Source organism: Lepisma saccharinum, chromosome 27, assembly GCF_977018435.1.
Source record: "Lepisma saccharinum chromosome 27, izLepSacc3.1, whole genome shotgun sequence".
NCBI lineage: Eukaryota > Metazoa > Arthropoda > Insecta > Zygentoma > Lepismatidae > Lepisma > Lepisma saccharinum.
Window position 1 is genome coordinate 36,157,476 of NC_139255.1, and position 16,671 is coordinate 36,174,146.

Consider the following 16,671-nt stretch of genomic DNA (forward strand, 5'->3'; position numbering starts at 1 on the left):
CTGTAAGTAGGGTATAGATACCACACTTAAGGCTTCGCTGGACCTTAGGCCGGTGCCAGGCTATGGTATTTCAAATTATGAGGAATGACATAAACTTAGAAACAAATGATGCTATCTAGGCAATAAAGAAAGCAAACCACACGAAGATTCACGTGAATGGTCTAGAAGGAATTCCAAGCGCAAGTAATTTTTCGTATTTTGGAATATCATAACAGTATTTCGATAGAAGAGGAAAGTTAGAAAACTGCCTGGATGTTGACCAAGTTTTGTTAGTGAAGGAGAAGAAATTTAAACCATTAAGGCAAAGAGGGACAATTACGCACCAGTTGTGCATTTATTTCAATATCGTGGGATTGGGCAGTGCTATTTAAAAAAGGGATTAGTATGCAAGAGAGTATGAATTTATCTCCATGTTGCAAGTGGAAACTGTTTTTCAAGTCGACTAGTAAGCTAGACACTATGTTTGAAAAATATGATTAATAAGTATTTACAGAATCCCATATATTCCTTATGGGGAAGCAACTTCAAGTTACGGCTAATCAAATTGGAGTTTCGACTTTCCCTACTACTATGACATAGTTCAATGTGCCCTTTTTTCCGTCCATGTATAGCTGAAGTCTTGAACGTATTGCCAGTTCGGCATCCTTGACACAACCCCCGAGGAAGCCGACCTGACCTGTATCTGGTTTCGAGCCACCACCTGTTTTTCTGTAAAGCTATATTGCCACTTTTGCCTTTCGGTGTTTAAGACATTCATTCATTCACTGTGATGTTATACTCCCAAGGTCTATGATTAGAGCTGAGCCGATACTACCATTTGCAGATACCGATACTACAGCGCCTTGAATAACGTAGTGTGGAAAACGACCCACGAAATTGGTTCCTGAGACGACAACATAGATGGCAGTGTGATCAGTACAGCTGCTAATTTTCTTATGAAAGTAATGCAGCTTAGTTAGTTTTTGGAATATATTGTGTAGATTTGTTTGTCTTGGAAGGCGGTACATGAATTGATGGAAACAGTTATATTTGTGGAGTGATTTGCAGTCACGAAATGGCATTAATTTCGAAAGAAAAGTAAAATAAAAATAATAAATAAATAGCATGCGTAACACAAGAAGAAACATCGCAATGTGATTCCGGACGTCAGGAGTATGATTGTGTATTAAGAGTTTATTTTTCTATGTTATTAGAATATAAATAGTATCCTGAGAGATATTTCATACCGAGGTGACAAACCACAAGTGTCGCTTAGAAGCAAGCCATTGGTAATCAATGCAGCCTTTCGAACTGTAGGGACACAAGCTCTGACTGCACCGTTTCCTTTTAGATCAAAGCGACATGCGACAAACGATACGGGGATTTCACTACAAAGCGACACGGGTTCAAGGCAACTTTCATACCGAAGCAACATGCAACACATGTCACTTGACTTGGAAACGAGCCAGTCAAGAGCAACATTTCACATCGTAGCGGGATGACAGGTAGCACAGGCTAGTGTTTGGTTGGTGAAATCCTCAAATAGATAAGTGTCGCTTGCCGCTTGTCACCTTGGTGCACAATCTCCCTAAAGCAAGAAACTCATTTGCATCCTGCATGCCCAAACAACAAACCACAGCAACACGTTGCAAGCTATTGGGGAAAAGGGCCCAGCATGAGTGACACGTGTGGCTTATCGTGTCACCTAGATTAGATCTGTTGTAACATGCTGTTTATTGTGTTGCCTAGATCTGCTGTTCACATAATTAGCACCAAGGATATACAAGATACCTTATCAATCAGAATGGACGAATTCTGAGCAAGGAAGGAGATTGCACTACCAAACCTCCAGGAAAGACTGGATAACACATCCAAATCCCACCTGGGGATTGATCCACTATATCACCTGGCATGGCCCATATGGAAGCCACCTGGCAAGATTCAACTTAAGACCCTCTGAACATTGCCCTACCTGTCCCAACAACACTCTCTCTCCTGAACATAAGCTTCTCTCCTGTCCAACAGACAACCCACCCATCAATTTTCTGAGACAAGAACTTCCAAATCATGATAGCTCCCAACTGCTAAGATCAGAACACTTCCCAGCTCTAAACACACTTGCGGATCTTGTTTCCAAGAACAAACTCCTCCGCTTTCAGTCAACCCAACTCCCACCCTGTCCAAATCGACAGCAAAGATAACCACCTTCCCAGCACTGACCAACATTTAACGGAACTGACGCCCTGGTTTTAAACATTCAGACACCAGGACATAAGCACATACTCCTGAATATATGCGGGTGGAGGCTGGGCATATTCGGAGGTTCCACCCCTTCTTTTTTATTTCAATGGTGAAAATTGACATTTTGATCCATGCTGTTGTATTGGTGGTGTATTACATCCCCATATGCCTAATTTTATTGAAAAATACTCATATTCCCACATATATCAGCATCAAAAAATGTTTTTGTTTCATTCTATAGAATTTTCAAGTATAAAGTTAAAAAGGTGGACTTCGTTTTTCCCTCGTACCCTTCGTATGTTCATCTAGAGAAAAATATGTACTTATGAGCAAAATATCGAAATATATGTACTTATTAACACATAAGAATGTTACACATTTTTAGGCACTACAGAAGATTGTTCGCTTTATATCCGACCATTTTTGACGGGTACTCACCTTAAGAGATACTGCGCCACCACAACCGATCATGTTCTATTGGACCCCCAGCATTGTGGACTATCGGCCGGCATCGCAGTTTCCATAGTAGCAAGCTCCGGCGCAGGACAGGCATGGGAATTCTGTCCCACTCCTCCCTGCAAGCTTTCCATAGACCATCCAGGGTGTGCAGGCAGCGATGTTAAAGAAGTCGTTTCAACAGTCCAAATGCGCAAAAATCCATTGGACTGGCATCTGGGCTTTTTACAGGAATGTCTTCAAACAGAATGACACGAATTCCTAATTCCTCTGCCATTTCCTGATAAAAACGTAGTGATGTTCTGGTGGTATGACTCGAAGCCTTGTCCATATGGATCATCACCTGGTTCGCATCCATTCCATACAATTGTGGGATGTCTCTCTGATAGATAGGTGTCAGAATGGAGTCTTGAAAGTATCTGGCATTCACCTTCACATTTCTGTCCACCTTGCGTATCATCAACTTACCCTCATATCCGAATCCCGTCACAACCATAAAGCCACGAGGGAAACTTTCCCTGCACTGACGAACAAAGTTGCTGCGCCCCTTGCCGTCAATGTCACGGTATATGATCGCCCGAAAATGACCACCAGCAGTGAGATGGACATATGATTCATCCATTGTGACAACTTTCTTCCATTTCCAACCTGCCAGGTACTTTTCATACAGTTTCCTGCAGTTTGTCTTACGTTCGGCAATGTGACGCGGTAGAAGGTGGTGTACACGGGCCTTCCGCACATACTTCAACCTGAGGTGCTTGTGAATTGTTTTGTTCACAGTTGACGGTGCGAGTTGAAATCTGTAGGCCATATCACGTTGAGTCGGGGGATTTTCTTGGCATGCCAATCGATGGATCCCCGTGAGCACTACGGGTGACACTTTGCTTGCAGCCCTTCTCCTGGTGGTTTTCGATGGTGAATGTTTCGCAAGGAGAGCCTGTTGTGTGAAACGGGCCACAATAGCTTTCGCAGTAGTCACCCCGAGTGTTAACCCATTCTCCAGACACTGTTTCACAATGCGTACATATGAAAACTTATCATGGAAAAGAGCCATTACGTAACCATCCCAATACCGGTTCATTTTCGGCGCCATTTGATAACATTCACTACCAACACTCACGCACCTACAAGGTCAGACACAACACTGCTCCCGCCAGCAGACCCATAGTTCCAGCATGATACACCAGGTGGCAGCACCGAATCGAGAATGGTCAGATTTAAAGCGAACAACCTCTGTATTTGGCATGGAATGCCAACATTGCACTGATTTAATCTCAACATGTTAACAGAAAATAAAAAGTAATTACTTAATTACCCTAGTTATTAGTGTCTAAACTTGTGAAGTGGTATAGCATGTTTATGCAGTTGCCATATTTATGGCTGCAATTTTAAGAATTCTGTGCGACACCTCTTGCGGCCTTTCTGAACTAAGGATATAAAAAAATCTTATCAAAGTTTCAAGCTAGAGGTCGACGTAGAAGTGAAGACACATAAGTACTATGCGAGACTGGCTTTAAGAATTTCATGCAATTAACTCACCAAAATATTCCCCTTCCTCCTCTTGCTTTTCCATCTCTTCCTCCAACTGCCTTGTCAGTTCTTCGATCTTCTTCTCTGCTTCTGTCGGGCCCTAAAATCCAATTAATAAATATTTTAGATACTGTTCATTGGTTTTAACAGTGTAACATACATTTATGTGTCTTCAATGTAGTTAGCCAAAGCATTTAAGCATTACATGCAGAAATTGTGGTTCAATTACATATAGTTTTCACTCAAATCATAAGGCTTACTTGCTTACAGACATTTCTCAAACTTAAACCCAACCTGCCTCACCTAACGATGAAAGCATAGTGACCGTTCAGGGCTCGTAGCATTAAAAAACATCCTTAAATGCTTTAAATACTTGATATGTAAAATCTGGTGGATGGAGCAAATTTGCAGAGAAGCATGACACAAGAGCATTTGTTAAGTACATCTAATTCCCATTCACTAAGTAAAAAAAAAAAATGTGCAACTAAATTTAGAAAATTTTCAGGTAATTTTGAAAATTGGATGTCTCCCGCTGGACCCCTAATTGTCACACATTGTGAACAAGTTTTTTTTGTTTATATTATTACATGTAAAAGTAAAACATATCAGCAAAAAACAGTGGTTGAAAAGTAATACTATTTTTTTTGTAGGGACAAAAATAGATATTTTCAAAATGTATTGTTAAAAATAGTAACAATAAATATATTGCTTTGTCATTCCAGGATGCTACACATTGATATGTATATAAATGAACAAAAAGGACAGAAATGAATTATCATGTGTAGTTTTCAAGAAATCACATGTTATTTGCTGCCCCAGGGTGGTTGTTTCATTTTAAGCCAGCACAACCCTCTTCCGCCATCGGATTAACATTTGTTTCGATCCCTCGTATATTTCCTGCAAGATTGACAGTTTGACACATTGGATACTGTGGAAACAGGAATGTGCGAGTTTTAGGCCTCAAAACCAGCATAATGGTATCGTCGTGCGAACATGGCTCTCCCAGAATGTTGGCAGAAGACCATACAACAGAATGGTAAGTCCGATGTCATGACTTGTGTCTCCGGTCTCAATGTCCACATGCAAAAGCAAACAAACTTTTGACTCACCCTGGTATATATTAAGCCTAACCCACTTAAAAAAAGTAAATAGTAAATGATTTAAATTGCATTAAGGGTTAACTGTCTGTGAAATATAATAATATGCATGTTTCACCAACACACATTACTAGAATTTGTAGCCTATATGCATCACAGACAAATGAAGTCAAACTTTGTTACATTTTTAAAGCGTCACACATATGACACACTCTTGTTAACAGTTACCCTGCATTCAGGCTATGTCACCATTTGTTTCATTTGTTAGCAGACACCACAAAGTTATTTATAATGGTATGAAATCAGTTCATTATAAATATTTTAATTCAATCTCGTGTCTAGAATCTTTCACTTTATGTGTAAAATGTCACACACTTAAAGCTGAAATGCACCATATACAAAAATTTGACTGTATGAAATGTGTCATCATCATATCACAATCTGAACCTGTGCCTTCTAACATTGCTTATCAACCAATACTGCAAACTAATGCAACCATCTCAAGTAAATTTATTTCACATAAACAATTGATTACAAAGGAAAAATAGCTTAAACTACTCCACATATGGTTGAATTTGCAAGATAATGTTTGGCTTAAAAGAACATCAAACATAAAACAAAGTATATAACTTTGGAAAGAAACCAAATAAACGATTATGAAATATGCTATTAACAATGAATATTTTGCTACTCACCATTGGACGCGGAGGTGTAACACTATATGGCAACAATGTCTTTCCACTTAATTTGTTTGATGCATGCATCTTTTGTGCACTAACAGGTTGAGTACTGTGATTCACTTTTCCGTGCATTGGTGTTCCAGCAGACACATACACCTCACCAGCTATTCCACTAAGTGGTTGCATATAGGTGGAAGATGCAACAGCAGATGCTTGTGCTTTGTACAGGACAGGCTGATGTGCATTACCTCTTTTACAATATTCACTACCGTTTGCCACACCTGTGTTTTGTATTGTGGTTGCATGATAGAATCCTGCAGAAGGTGGGTTATAAGATGATCCAGATACGGTGTACATGTTCACAGATCCTAAAGAGCTGTATGACGCATTAGATGCATTGGAGTCCAGCATTCCCGGATGGCCTTGTCGAGGTTGATCTTGTGCCGATGCAATATACTGGGGACACTGATTATTTCCAGGATATGGAGGAGGTGGGGGAAGATTCCCACCTGGAGAAACTGGCTGGGATGAAGATGGGCTGGAAGAACCCGAGCTCACTGATGCAGTTACAGAATAATATGATCCTGGTTGATGTGAATGAGGGTTTGTAACCTGTTGCTTACTTTCAAGGTGAACAGCAACTTGAGGGCCAGGCTTTGGTGGTTCATACGGAGGTTGTGGTTTAGACTGCATATGTAAATCCTGAATATTTTCATACACTGGTGGAGCTTCATATGGAGGATATTCTTTTCCTGTGCTGTACCTAACTCCTACTGGGACCTGTGGTTGTGCTTTACGGTAATTCTGTTCTGCTAAACTTGTATTGTATGGATACTGATGAACACTATCCTGAAGTCTTTCACTGATTACTGATGATGCAACCATACTTGCTCTTGGGCTGGAATGTTTTGAATCTTGAGAACTAATGCTTGAACGAGGGCTAGCTTTGTTATCAACTGTGACATGCTGATAATTGCAATATGGCAATGATTGTGAATTTGATCTACTAAAAATGTCAATGTTTTCATAAACTGGTGAACTACTGTTATGATTTTTGGAAGAATAATCATAAGGTGAAATTACTGCTATACTATTATTTGGGCTATTTGAATGTTGGGAATCCTTGCTGGAGCCACTTAGGCTTGGAGGACTAGAGGTTTCAGTTTTTGGATAGGGTGGATTATAATATTTATCTGCTGTAAGATTATTAGTGCCAAGATTTTGAGCACCATTTGATTGGTAGGGTTTGCTCTCACTTTGTTCTGATGGGTGGGGAGGTTTATTATTCACTAGGGCAATGCTTTCGACTTGCTTTGGTGTAGCATATTTTGAGGCAGCTATGATATTTCCTCTGTCATAAATTTTATACTCTGCTGGTTTCTCTCTTGGTTTATTCTTGGTTGGCACACCTGGACCCTGAACAACAAAACTTTCTATCGCTCCTACACTTCGTTGTTTGCAATTATCTTGAGAGTTGCACAATAATGTCTTCTCCTGCAAACTTTTTACAGGAGACCCTACAGCACTGGACGGCAAAGAACGTGAACCAGTTAACACATTACGCGAGTCTGCTGTTGAATTTATGCCAGTTTCTCCAAGGCCGGACACAGCACCACTTGAAAGAGATCTTCCTTGCACTTCCGCTTTCGGGAGGAGCCTTCCATAACCGGACTCGACTGCTTGTCGGGAATTGTTTTTCTGAATTAATCGCGGATCACTATTTCCATCATCGTTGATGTGTAAATAATTTAACTTTTGTACATAGGAATCTATGCCTATACCACGAGCATCAATACTGGCCTGCGAGGTTGTTCCCATTGCCAACTGGTGCCGATATAAGGCTGCATTATCGGAAGGACGAACTTCGAACATATTCATGTCCTGTACAATTCTTTTGGTTTTTCCTGCATTTTCTTCGAACGTTCCCATTGTCCGATAAACAATTAAGTATATCCTGGTTGACCATGGAGAATATAATTTTCTCTAACGTAACATCGTTAATGTTATGTTATAACACAGGCTACAATACACACAGCTTCGACTCACATACACTTTTTTCGGCAATCAATGTTAACTGATGTTGTATCATTTCGATGTAAATACATTGCAATGATTCACATCTTTCCGAAATTCTGCGCGGAGGGTTACACCACTAAACATTGTTCTAAAATACATACAAAGTCTCGGAAACGTCTTGCTGTTATCATTTACAGTACTTCGTCCTTTTGGAACATAAATTTTCGTACTGCAAACAGCAATTAATTTCTGTAGCACTTTTCACAACAACATTCAGCACTACTTTTCTTCCGTCATCACTTAATCTTGACCTTGAACCAATGACATCTTACACTAGATGTCGCATTTTCACGCTCACAGACTCACAGATAAAACAGATGGAACATTTCGAAGCTGCTGCTGCGAATGAGGTAGAAGTTCTAGAGTAGCTGGATCAGTGTCCCTCCTAAAATGTAACGTTCTCTTGAAGCCTTCCTGCCGCTCAACCCTTCTACAGGTCTATGTTCTACAGTGATCCAAATAATGCGAGAGAACCCGTTCTAGCCCTATTTCCATTATTTCTATTTGCTTAACAAACACAGGTGTTGGCAGAGAAGAGAGGGTGGGAATAGCGGAAAAGTGAAACTAAATCAGTAGGGTACAGGGAGGTTTTAGCACAGACTGTGGTTTTAGGTTGTCGAGACATGTTATAAAACCATTCATAGGCGCAACTTGTCTGGTGGGCAGTGTGCACTTGCTTATCTAAAATTTTCCGGTTTATTAATTTGGAACAAAGAAATGAGTATTTTTATTGATTGACCAAAATAGTCCTATCCCTATTATCATGGGATATAGACAGGATTGGCAAAATTTCTGTTTTTTAAAAAAGAACAAAACAAATTGATTTTTTTGTTGTTTAAAACATGTATTTTTTGTTTTAAACATAGTTTTAAACATGAGTTAAAAAACATGTTTTAAACAAAAGAAAGTCAACCTTTTCCCAGTAAATTATAGTTAAAGTCGTTAAAGAAAAAAATACTCATTTTTATGAGTACAGTGGCGACAAGGACAGTTTATTTCCCTTTGGAGATAAGGTTTATCATACTCAGGGGTGGCATGTTTAAAACAAAAGTGTTTAAAACACTTTGTTTTAAACGTTTAAAACACACGGCTGTTTTTTTTACAAATGTTTTAAACATGTTTTTTTACAAGTGTTTAAAACACATTTTGGTGGTAGATATTTTATAGTCTGTGATAATATTTTTGTTTGGCAACCCTGTTTTTCATTGAATCTGTGTCAATTAATCCGTGCTTTACAGGCCTCACTTATCGCACAACACTTGAGCAACCTTAAGTTCTGACGTCATGGGAGAGAGCTTTTTAATTTTAGGCTAAATGCCTATGTTGTTAGGTTAGGCAGGCTAGCTATGTATGCACAAGGTCGCAAAATTGTTGTGCGACAAGAAAGACCCGTGCTTTACTGTAGAAATCGAAACCTCTCAGTTCCTTGTTTCGTATCGTCCTGTAAGTTTGAAACTGGTGGAAGCTTGAAATGCAAACTAATTATCTAAATACACAATGCGTGATTTTGATCATGACGTGATTTTCTTTTCTTTTGCGATACGATTCATTGGTCTGTATAACTGAATGAAGCGCAGATGCTTACTTTTGGTAACATAATTTTGTACTTTGAAAGATAAATTCATCTGGAGAATCTATTATGACACTGCAGGTTGTTTTCTGCTATATAAACTGTTCAGACAGCAGGAAATATTTCACCGTGATTTTTTCAGGACGAGGATAGTAATTCTATAATAGTTAGTTTCTTGAAATTTAGATGAATATAAATCCTAACCTACTTCAGTAGTGGCGGAAAAAGGGGGGCTATTACCCACAACTTTTGTCCCTGGAGACACGGGCGCCGACTTGTCAAAATTATTGGGGGGGCTCTGATCACTGAAATAAATTAATGAATGACTCACTCTCTCCCTTTTTTAAGTTTTGGCCTCAGTGTTCGGAATCTCATAAAAGCTAGGGGTGTGCGGGATCCCGAAAAGTCAGGACTGGGATCGGGAAAAAAAATTTCCCGTTCCGATCCGGACTTCGGGAAATGATTTCCCAAATTTTCGGGATCCCGTGCAGTCGGGAAATAACGAATGCTCATTTGAAAATGTCGTTATTTCTCGACTTTTTCTACATTGTCAATTTCTGGAACTTACCGTAAATTGTTAGTTTTTAATCCAGAAATCACTTAAAGTGAAAATGACGTATAATTCGAGATTTTCAGAGCATCGGGAAATTTTGAACATTTCCCGACTCAGTAGGGAAAATGAAAATTTTTTCCGTCCCGATCCGGTCCCGCACACCCCTAATAAAAGCCCATGAATTCCTCAAAAATATCAATTTTTTTATTCACGGAATATTAATTGTCCACGGATGGATATGTCACATGTTTCGTCAACCATAATAGCAAAATATTCCCGACTTTTATTATCTGCTACCTCGGAGCGCAAAACAGATCTCCGTAATATATCAATGATCTCGCTCTGAATGTCATGCGAGAGCCATTTGTAGCCCGAACGTCCCATCCACTCCCCTAGTTCATGCACATCGTCTTTTGAAACTCTTTTTTAGTAGAAATTTTAACAATACTCATAATTACATACTTATTATATACTAGTAATAAATCATGCGTTTTGCTGTCTCTGGTCATAGCCTGCCCAAAGTTGATGGTTTAGCGGTTTCAGTCCCCCAAAGATGATGGTCTAGAAAGTTTTAAATGTGTATTAAAAGTTAAGTTCATGTGGCACAATTCAGAGTAAACTTTACAAGAGAAGCAAAATAATACATTAGGGGCCGGTTGTATAAACATCGCTAACTGGAGATCAGAATTGATCTACGATCCGGTAGTGAACTAAGTTCAAGCTTCTATCATGTTGTATAAAGCTAACTGTCGATTTGTCGATCTTAGATCAAATCCTGATCTTGGGTCAAAGAAATACGTTTGGCAACGTGGCAAATCCAGACATGTCGCTAGTGTGGGTGTGATGTTGCCAATTGTCCAACACTGAACAGTAAACATTTTAAAGTCGGTTTCGGAAAATGCATGTATTTAATATTTGAATAAAGAATAAATCTGAGGTGCTGGACGTACTAAATATTCGAACATGTTGCAAATTTAGTAAAATCACTTAAATTAGATACTAAACTGCCATTTATTGCTTGTGCGAGTTCCACGTGGATGATTTGTCATTGACAACGAAAACAGCTATGGGTTCTCGGTTGCAAAGGGGAGAAGAATATGCTTGCATAAATAGAATTTTGTAAATAAATCTGTATTTCTTTTTAATGCTAAAAAGAGATATAACAACTTTCTTATACTCGGATTTGGAGCTATTGTTCATGTAAGGAGATGTTTATTATATTTATTTTGTTATTACACAACATGTTACAGGTGGACCATTAGTTCCTGTAAGTAATATACGGAATTTTCCTTGCACTTGAATAGCCTACGTTGTGAAATGTAAAATGTGCTTGCGTTTTCCCGAATGGAAAAAAATGTTGAAACAACAGTGGCGCTTGTCCTCTCGGATGTAAATTATGCACAAAATAAATAATATTCAAAATAAAATATGTGTAATTTATATATCGGGAGGAGAGAAAGCTTTACCAACTAAAATGCAACGTGCTCGGTTCATAAAGCAGTAGATATATACACTACAACCAAAGTTACATGATCTGTTCCATTCTGCGGACAACATTCAATTGCAATAACACTTGGCTGGATGCAGTAAAGCGAAATGGTGATATTTTTATTCTCCCTCTTCATCCCAACGCAAGTTTTACAATGATATCATATCGTATAAAGTCTAAGAGCGGGGATCGTAGATAGGCTATGACAGCCTTTAGCCACTCGCTTGTTAGGCGAGAGGAACGTTGTAAAAGGAAGGGGGTAGCTCTGGAGAGCACGTCGACACTTAACTACAAGGGGACTAGCCCCGTAAGTAAGAACACACGGACATATATTTAAACACTACCTTTGACTGAACAGGCAGGGGAAGGAAAGACAAGGAATGTTCGTTACCTGGAGTTCTACGGCGATCTCTTCTCCGCTGGTCCTTGGATCGACGAGGTCCTACTCTGAAACAAAACGGACGAGGGAGCAACTCCGGGCTCCAAACTCTGTACTTTCGCCGACCGATATTCTAACGATAACTTTAACTTCCCGATTGTTCGTTTGCTCCTTTTTCTGAACTTACGATGCCTTTGGAGCTCTCTCGCGTAAACTGCAAACAACTAGACACGGATTTCTTTTGTAATAACTACTTCATCTGACTGACGGAAGACAACTAAGCATGAGATTTCCTCACGCGACCTATTTATGTGAAATTTGAACTATCGGCCGTTACGACGCTTGCTTCGATCGCGTCCTCTCTCAACGGCAATCCTGAGGAAGAACGCTGATTCCTTATTTCATTTTCTAATGCAATGTCAGCGGAGTTTTTCCAACTCCGCTGAAGGACGCTGTCGCGATGAGCTTTTAAGAAGCTCTTTTTTCAATGCTTCAGCGGGACCCTTTTTATAACGTGATTAGCTTATTTATTTATGATACCCGGGTCCTAGGTTCGATTCACGTCTGCGGCGTGATACGGCACACCGCTCTGGGGCAAAAAATTAGGTTCACGTAGGGAAGTTAATTTTTTGAAAACCTGCTGCTTAAATAAATAATCAAAAATAATTAAAAAAATGGGCGCGACTATTCATCCTGGAGGGAAGTTAATTTCGTGTGTACACCTGCTGCCTAAATAAAAAAAAGTGTCGCGGCTACCCATCCTGTCCAGTCAAGGATAGAAGAAAGTATATTTGAATAAAAACCAAAGAACATACAAAAAGGCAAGAATGGGTATAGAACCAAAAAATAAACACAACATCATATCATGCAGAACCTAATTCTAAACCGATGTGTTACATACTGAACCGATTTGCGGTTCGCGAGACTGACGGCGTGCGTCTTATGACTCTCGGGTGGCGCTGACAGAGCAATCTCTCGTGTCAGCGCTGACGACGAACTTATTTATCACATGTCACTCGGCACGCGCTGAAGCACTTGACACCGGAGCACACGAAAGCACTGTAAGCACACGGAAGATAAAATGTATCCTTGATTCCTGAGCAAGGGTAATTCCATTGCGCATCGTTCGGAAAACACGGAGATTGTTTGTACCCCTTTAACGGGGGGGATGCCTATATCACCTATAACAAAAACTAAAAAAAAACAAAAAAAACTTGGTATCAATACCCAAGAAAAAAAATCATGCAATAAGATACAAAAGTAGAGACCTGAAGGGTTCACAAGCAATGATATTGTTAAATATCTTACACAAGGAAGGTGAAATTGAAATATTTAATATATGTACATGGGATGATTTGCTTCCCAAAAAATCAATGTCTTTTGATTTGATACACAGAATTTGAAAAGTATTAACATTAGTGGCAGAAATTTACATTCAAATTGTTCAAGTCTTTCTGCCGGTCTGAAAAAAAACTGTTTCCCGAGGTACACTGCAAGTTTGTGTTTTTGACATATAGTCAGAGGGAAACAGAAAAAAAGACACTTAGTTAGCGTTCTTTATGCACAGCTGAAGGATACTCCATTAGCAATCGCGATGGCGAGCGTTCATTGGTAATGGAGATCGGCGAACTGTTCTTGCAGATCCGGCGACGGGAGTCGAACACATGAGCTCACGACGACGCGATACACACACACACGACACACGCACAGCTGAGATCCTGGAAAAAGGAAGGATGGTTATCCTATAAGTCCGGATAACGTCACCGAAAGGCTATTCCTGGAAGAAAGTTCTGGCTCGCGTACAGTGGGAGTCCAGTCGTTTGCTCCTTTTTCTGAACTTACGATGCCTTTGGAGCTCTCTCGCGTAAACTGCAAACAACTAGACACGGATTTCTTTTGTAATAACTACTTCATCTGACTGACGGAAGACAACTAAGCATGAGATTTCCTCACGCGACCTATTTATGTGAAATTTGAACTATCGGCCGTTACGACGCTTGCTTCGATCGCGTCCTCTCTCAACGGCAATCCTGAGGAAGAACGCTGATTCCTTATTTCATTTTCTAATGCAATGTCAGCGGAGTTTTTCCAACTCCGCTGAAGGACGCTGTCGCGATGAGCTTTTAAGAAGCTCTTTTTTCAATGCTTCAGCGGGACCCTTTTTATAACGTGATTAGCTTATTTATTTATGATACCCGGGTCCTAGGTTCGATTCACGTCTGCGGCGTGATACGATATCAACAAGAAAATGTAGCGGGTCTATTTTCTGTTTGTATCAACACTCGATTGTTCTCAAGTTACTTTTCTCTGATCGTGCAATTAAACAATGTTAGAATATGCTCTTGCAGTCATTTAAGGCAAATTTCAAGGAAAAAATACATGGTATTTCAAACAGTAAATAACAATGACACACGATATATGGAAAGAAATATTTATCATTGTTCACCTCGTTGTGCATGCTTCTTCTTTATTATTATGGAAACAGGATTTTACGAATTGATTCTCCCGTCTTGCCGCATACGTTCACTTGCAACACATTTTACAAGCAAATATTCGTTAGTACAGCCATGTTACAACAGCTGAACTACGGTCAATGTCTGCTGATCGGAGAAAAATCGCGGATCAACTTTGATCGCAGATCGCAGGGACTGAATCTCAGTTCAACTTTTATACAACACAACATCAGAGTTCAGCGTAACTGCAGATCAATTTTACTGGCTAATCGAGGATCAACTGTTTTATACAATCGGGCCTAGATCCTCTTAAGCAAAATTATTTGGGGGCTCTGCCCCCACATTGTTAATATTGGGGGGCTCGAGCCCCCAAGCCCCATCGAGTCGGCGCCTATGCCTGCAGTAGAGGTGTGCGGGATCCTGAAAAGTCGGGACCGGGATCGGGAAAGAAAATTTCCATCCCGATCCCGACTTCCGGAAATGATTTCCCGACTTTTTGAGATCCCAAGCAGTCTGGAAATTCCGAATGGTCATTTTAAAACGTCGTCAATTCTAGACGTTCTCTGCATTGTGGTTTTGTACCAGTTCAAGAGCTTTGGGAAATTTCGAACACATCCCGTCCCGAAAATTTTCCGACTTTTTCGGGAAATTGAGAATTTTCCCCGTCCCGAATGTCGGGATTTAAAGAATTTCCCGTCCCGACCCAAAAAATTCTGTCCCGCACACCCCTTCCCTGCAGTATGGTAAAACTTATCTCCGAAGGTAAATAAACTGTCCTTGTCGCAATTGTACTCATAAAAATGAGTATTTTTTCTCTTTAACGACTTTAAGTATAATTTACTGGGAAAAGGTTGAATTTGTTTTGTTTAAAACATGTTTTTTTTAACTCATGTTTAAAACTATGTTTAAAACAAAAAAACATGTTTTAAACAAAAAAAACAGTTTTTGGGTCGGGACGGGAAATTCTTTAAATCCCGACATTCGGGACGGGGAAAATTCTCAATTTCCCGACGAAGTAGGTCCAGTCCCGATTAGCCTTGCTGTGCATAAAGTGAACTTAAAACACCAAACCAATCAATCAATCAATGTCTCAAGTTTGTTATAGTTTTTGAAGTGCTTGGATTCTTGTTGGAAAGTATTAAATGATGCTGCGAGTGAAGCGAAGGATGGACTTTACCTAGGTTATGTCATTTGATGCAGTGTAGGCGTTGCTGTCCGCGCAGATAAAAAATGACCGATAGAAATGCACATAATTAACGTAAACAAACTTCCTTCTCCACTGAAAAAAAGCGTGTGCTGGTCGACCAGCCCCAAATTTGAACAAAGCTGTCGCCCAGGTTCGATTGCCATTTCCCTTTAATATATGTAGGACCAGCTCTGATTAGTCGGCATGGACGTCCGGAAGGGGAAAATGGGACCGCCCCCATGGAAATTGAATGTCAACCAAAAATTATATATTACATGCATATAATTTAATTTCAGTCACAGTAATTTATGGTAATTATTATAAAAGCGTTGCAGTAACTTCAGACTGAAGGAGTGTTTTTTGCCTGTCTTGGGAAAAAAATATCTTCCTTGCCCCTACTTGAGGACGTCCATGATTTTCCAACAAAACATCACTTTTTCATAAAGGCACAATTTATTGTAGTTTCAGCCCTATATTTATTCACGCACCCCTACTATGAAACCTTATACTCCCAGATGAAAAAATCCTGGACAAATCTTTTAATCCCTCCCCCCATCCTTTTGTTAGGCGAAGGAAGTCTATTTGCGGAAACTGAATGTGTCACATGACTTCAGTGAACCCCCAGGTAAATAATGCACCGCGCCTGGTTAGAATTCATATTCATCTAAATTTCAAGCAACTAAATATTATAGAATTACTATCCTCGTCCTGGGAAAATCAGGGTGAAATATTTCCTGTTGCCTGAACAGTTTATATAGCAGAAAACAACTTGCAGTGTCATAATAGATTCTCCAGATCAATTTATCTTTCCAAGTACAACATTATGTTTCCAAAAGTAAGCATCTGCGCTTCATTCAGTTATACAAACCAATGAATCGTATCGCAAAAGAAAAAAAAAATCACGTCATGATCAAAATCACGCATTGTGTATTCACCAGTCTCAAACTTACAGGACGGTACGAAACAAGGAACTGAGAAGTTT

At 39.7% G+C, this 16,671-nt stretch overlaps 1 protein-coding gene across 2 annotated transcripts in view; it reads right to left on the minus strand.

The window, feature by feature from the left end:
• Nucleotides 1-8,315, minus strand: part of jub (LIM domain-containing protein jub) — a 72,946-nt gene extending 64,631 nt beyond the window's left edge. For both annotated transcript variants that reach the window (XM_083113356.1, XM_083113357.1), the window contains exons 1-2: nucleotides 5,999-8,315; nucleotides 4,216-4,306 (exon numbers count right to left, since the gene is read on the minus strand). In XM_083113356.1, the coding sequence (XP_082969482.1) occupies nucleotides 4,216-4,306; nucleotides 5,999-7,912 (2,005 nt within the window). In that variant the 5' untranslated portion in view covers nucleotides 7,913-8,315. The remainder of the gene's footprint in view (nucleotides 1-4,215; nucleotides 4,307-5,998) is intronic.
• Nucleotides 8,316-16,671: the final 8,356 nt, after the last annotated feature.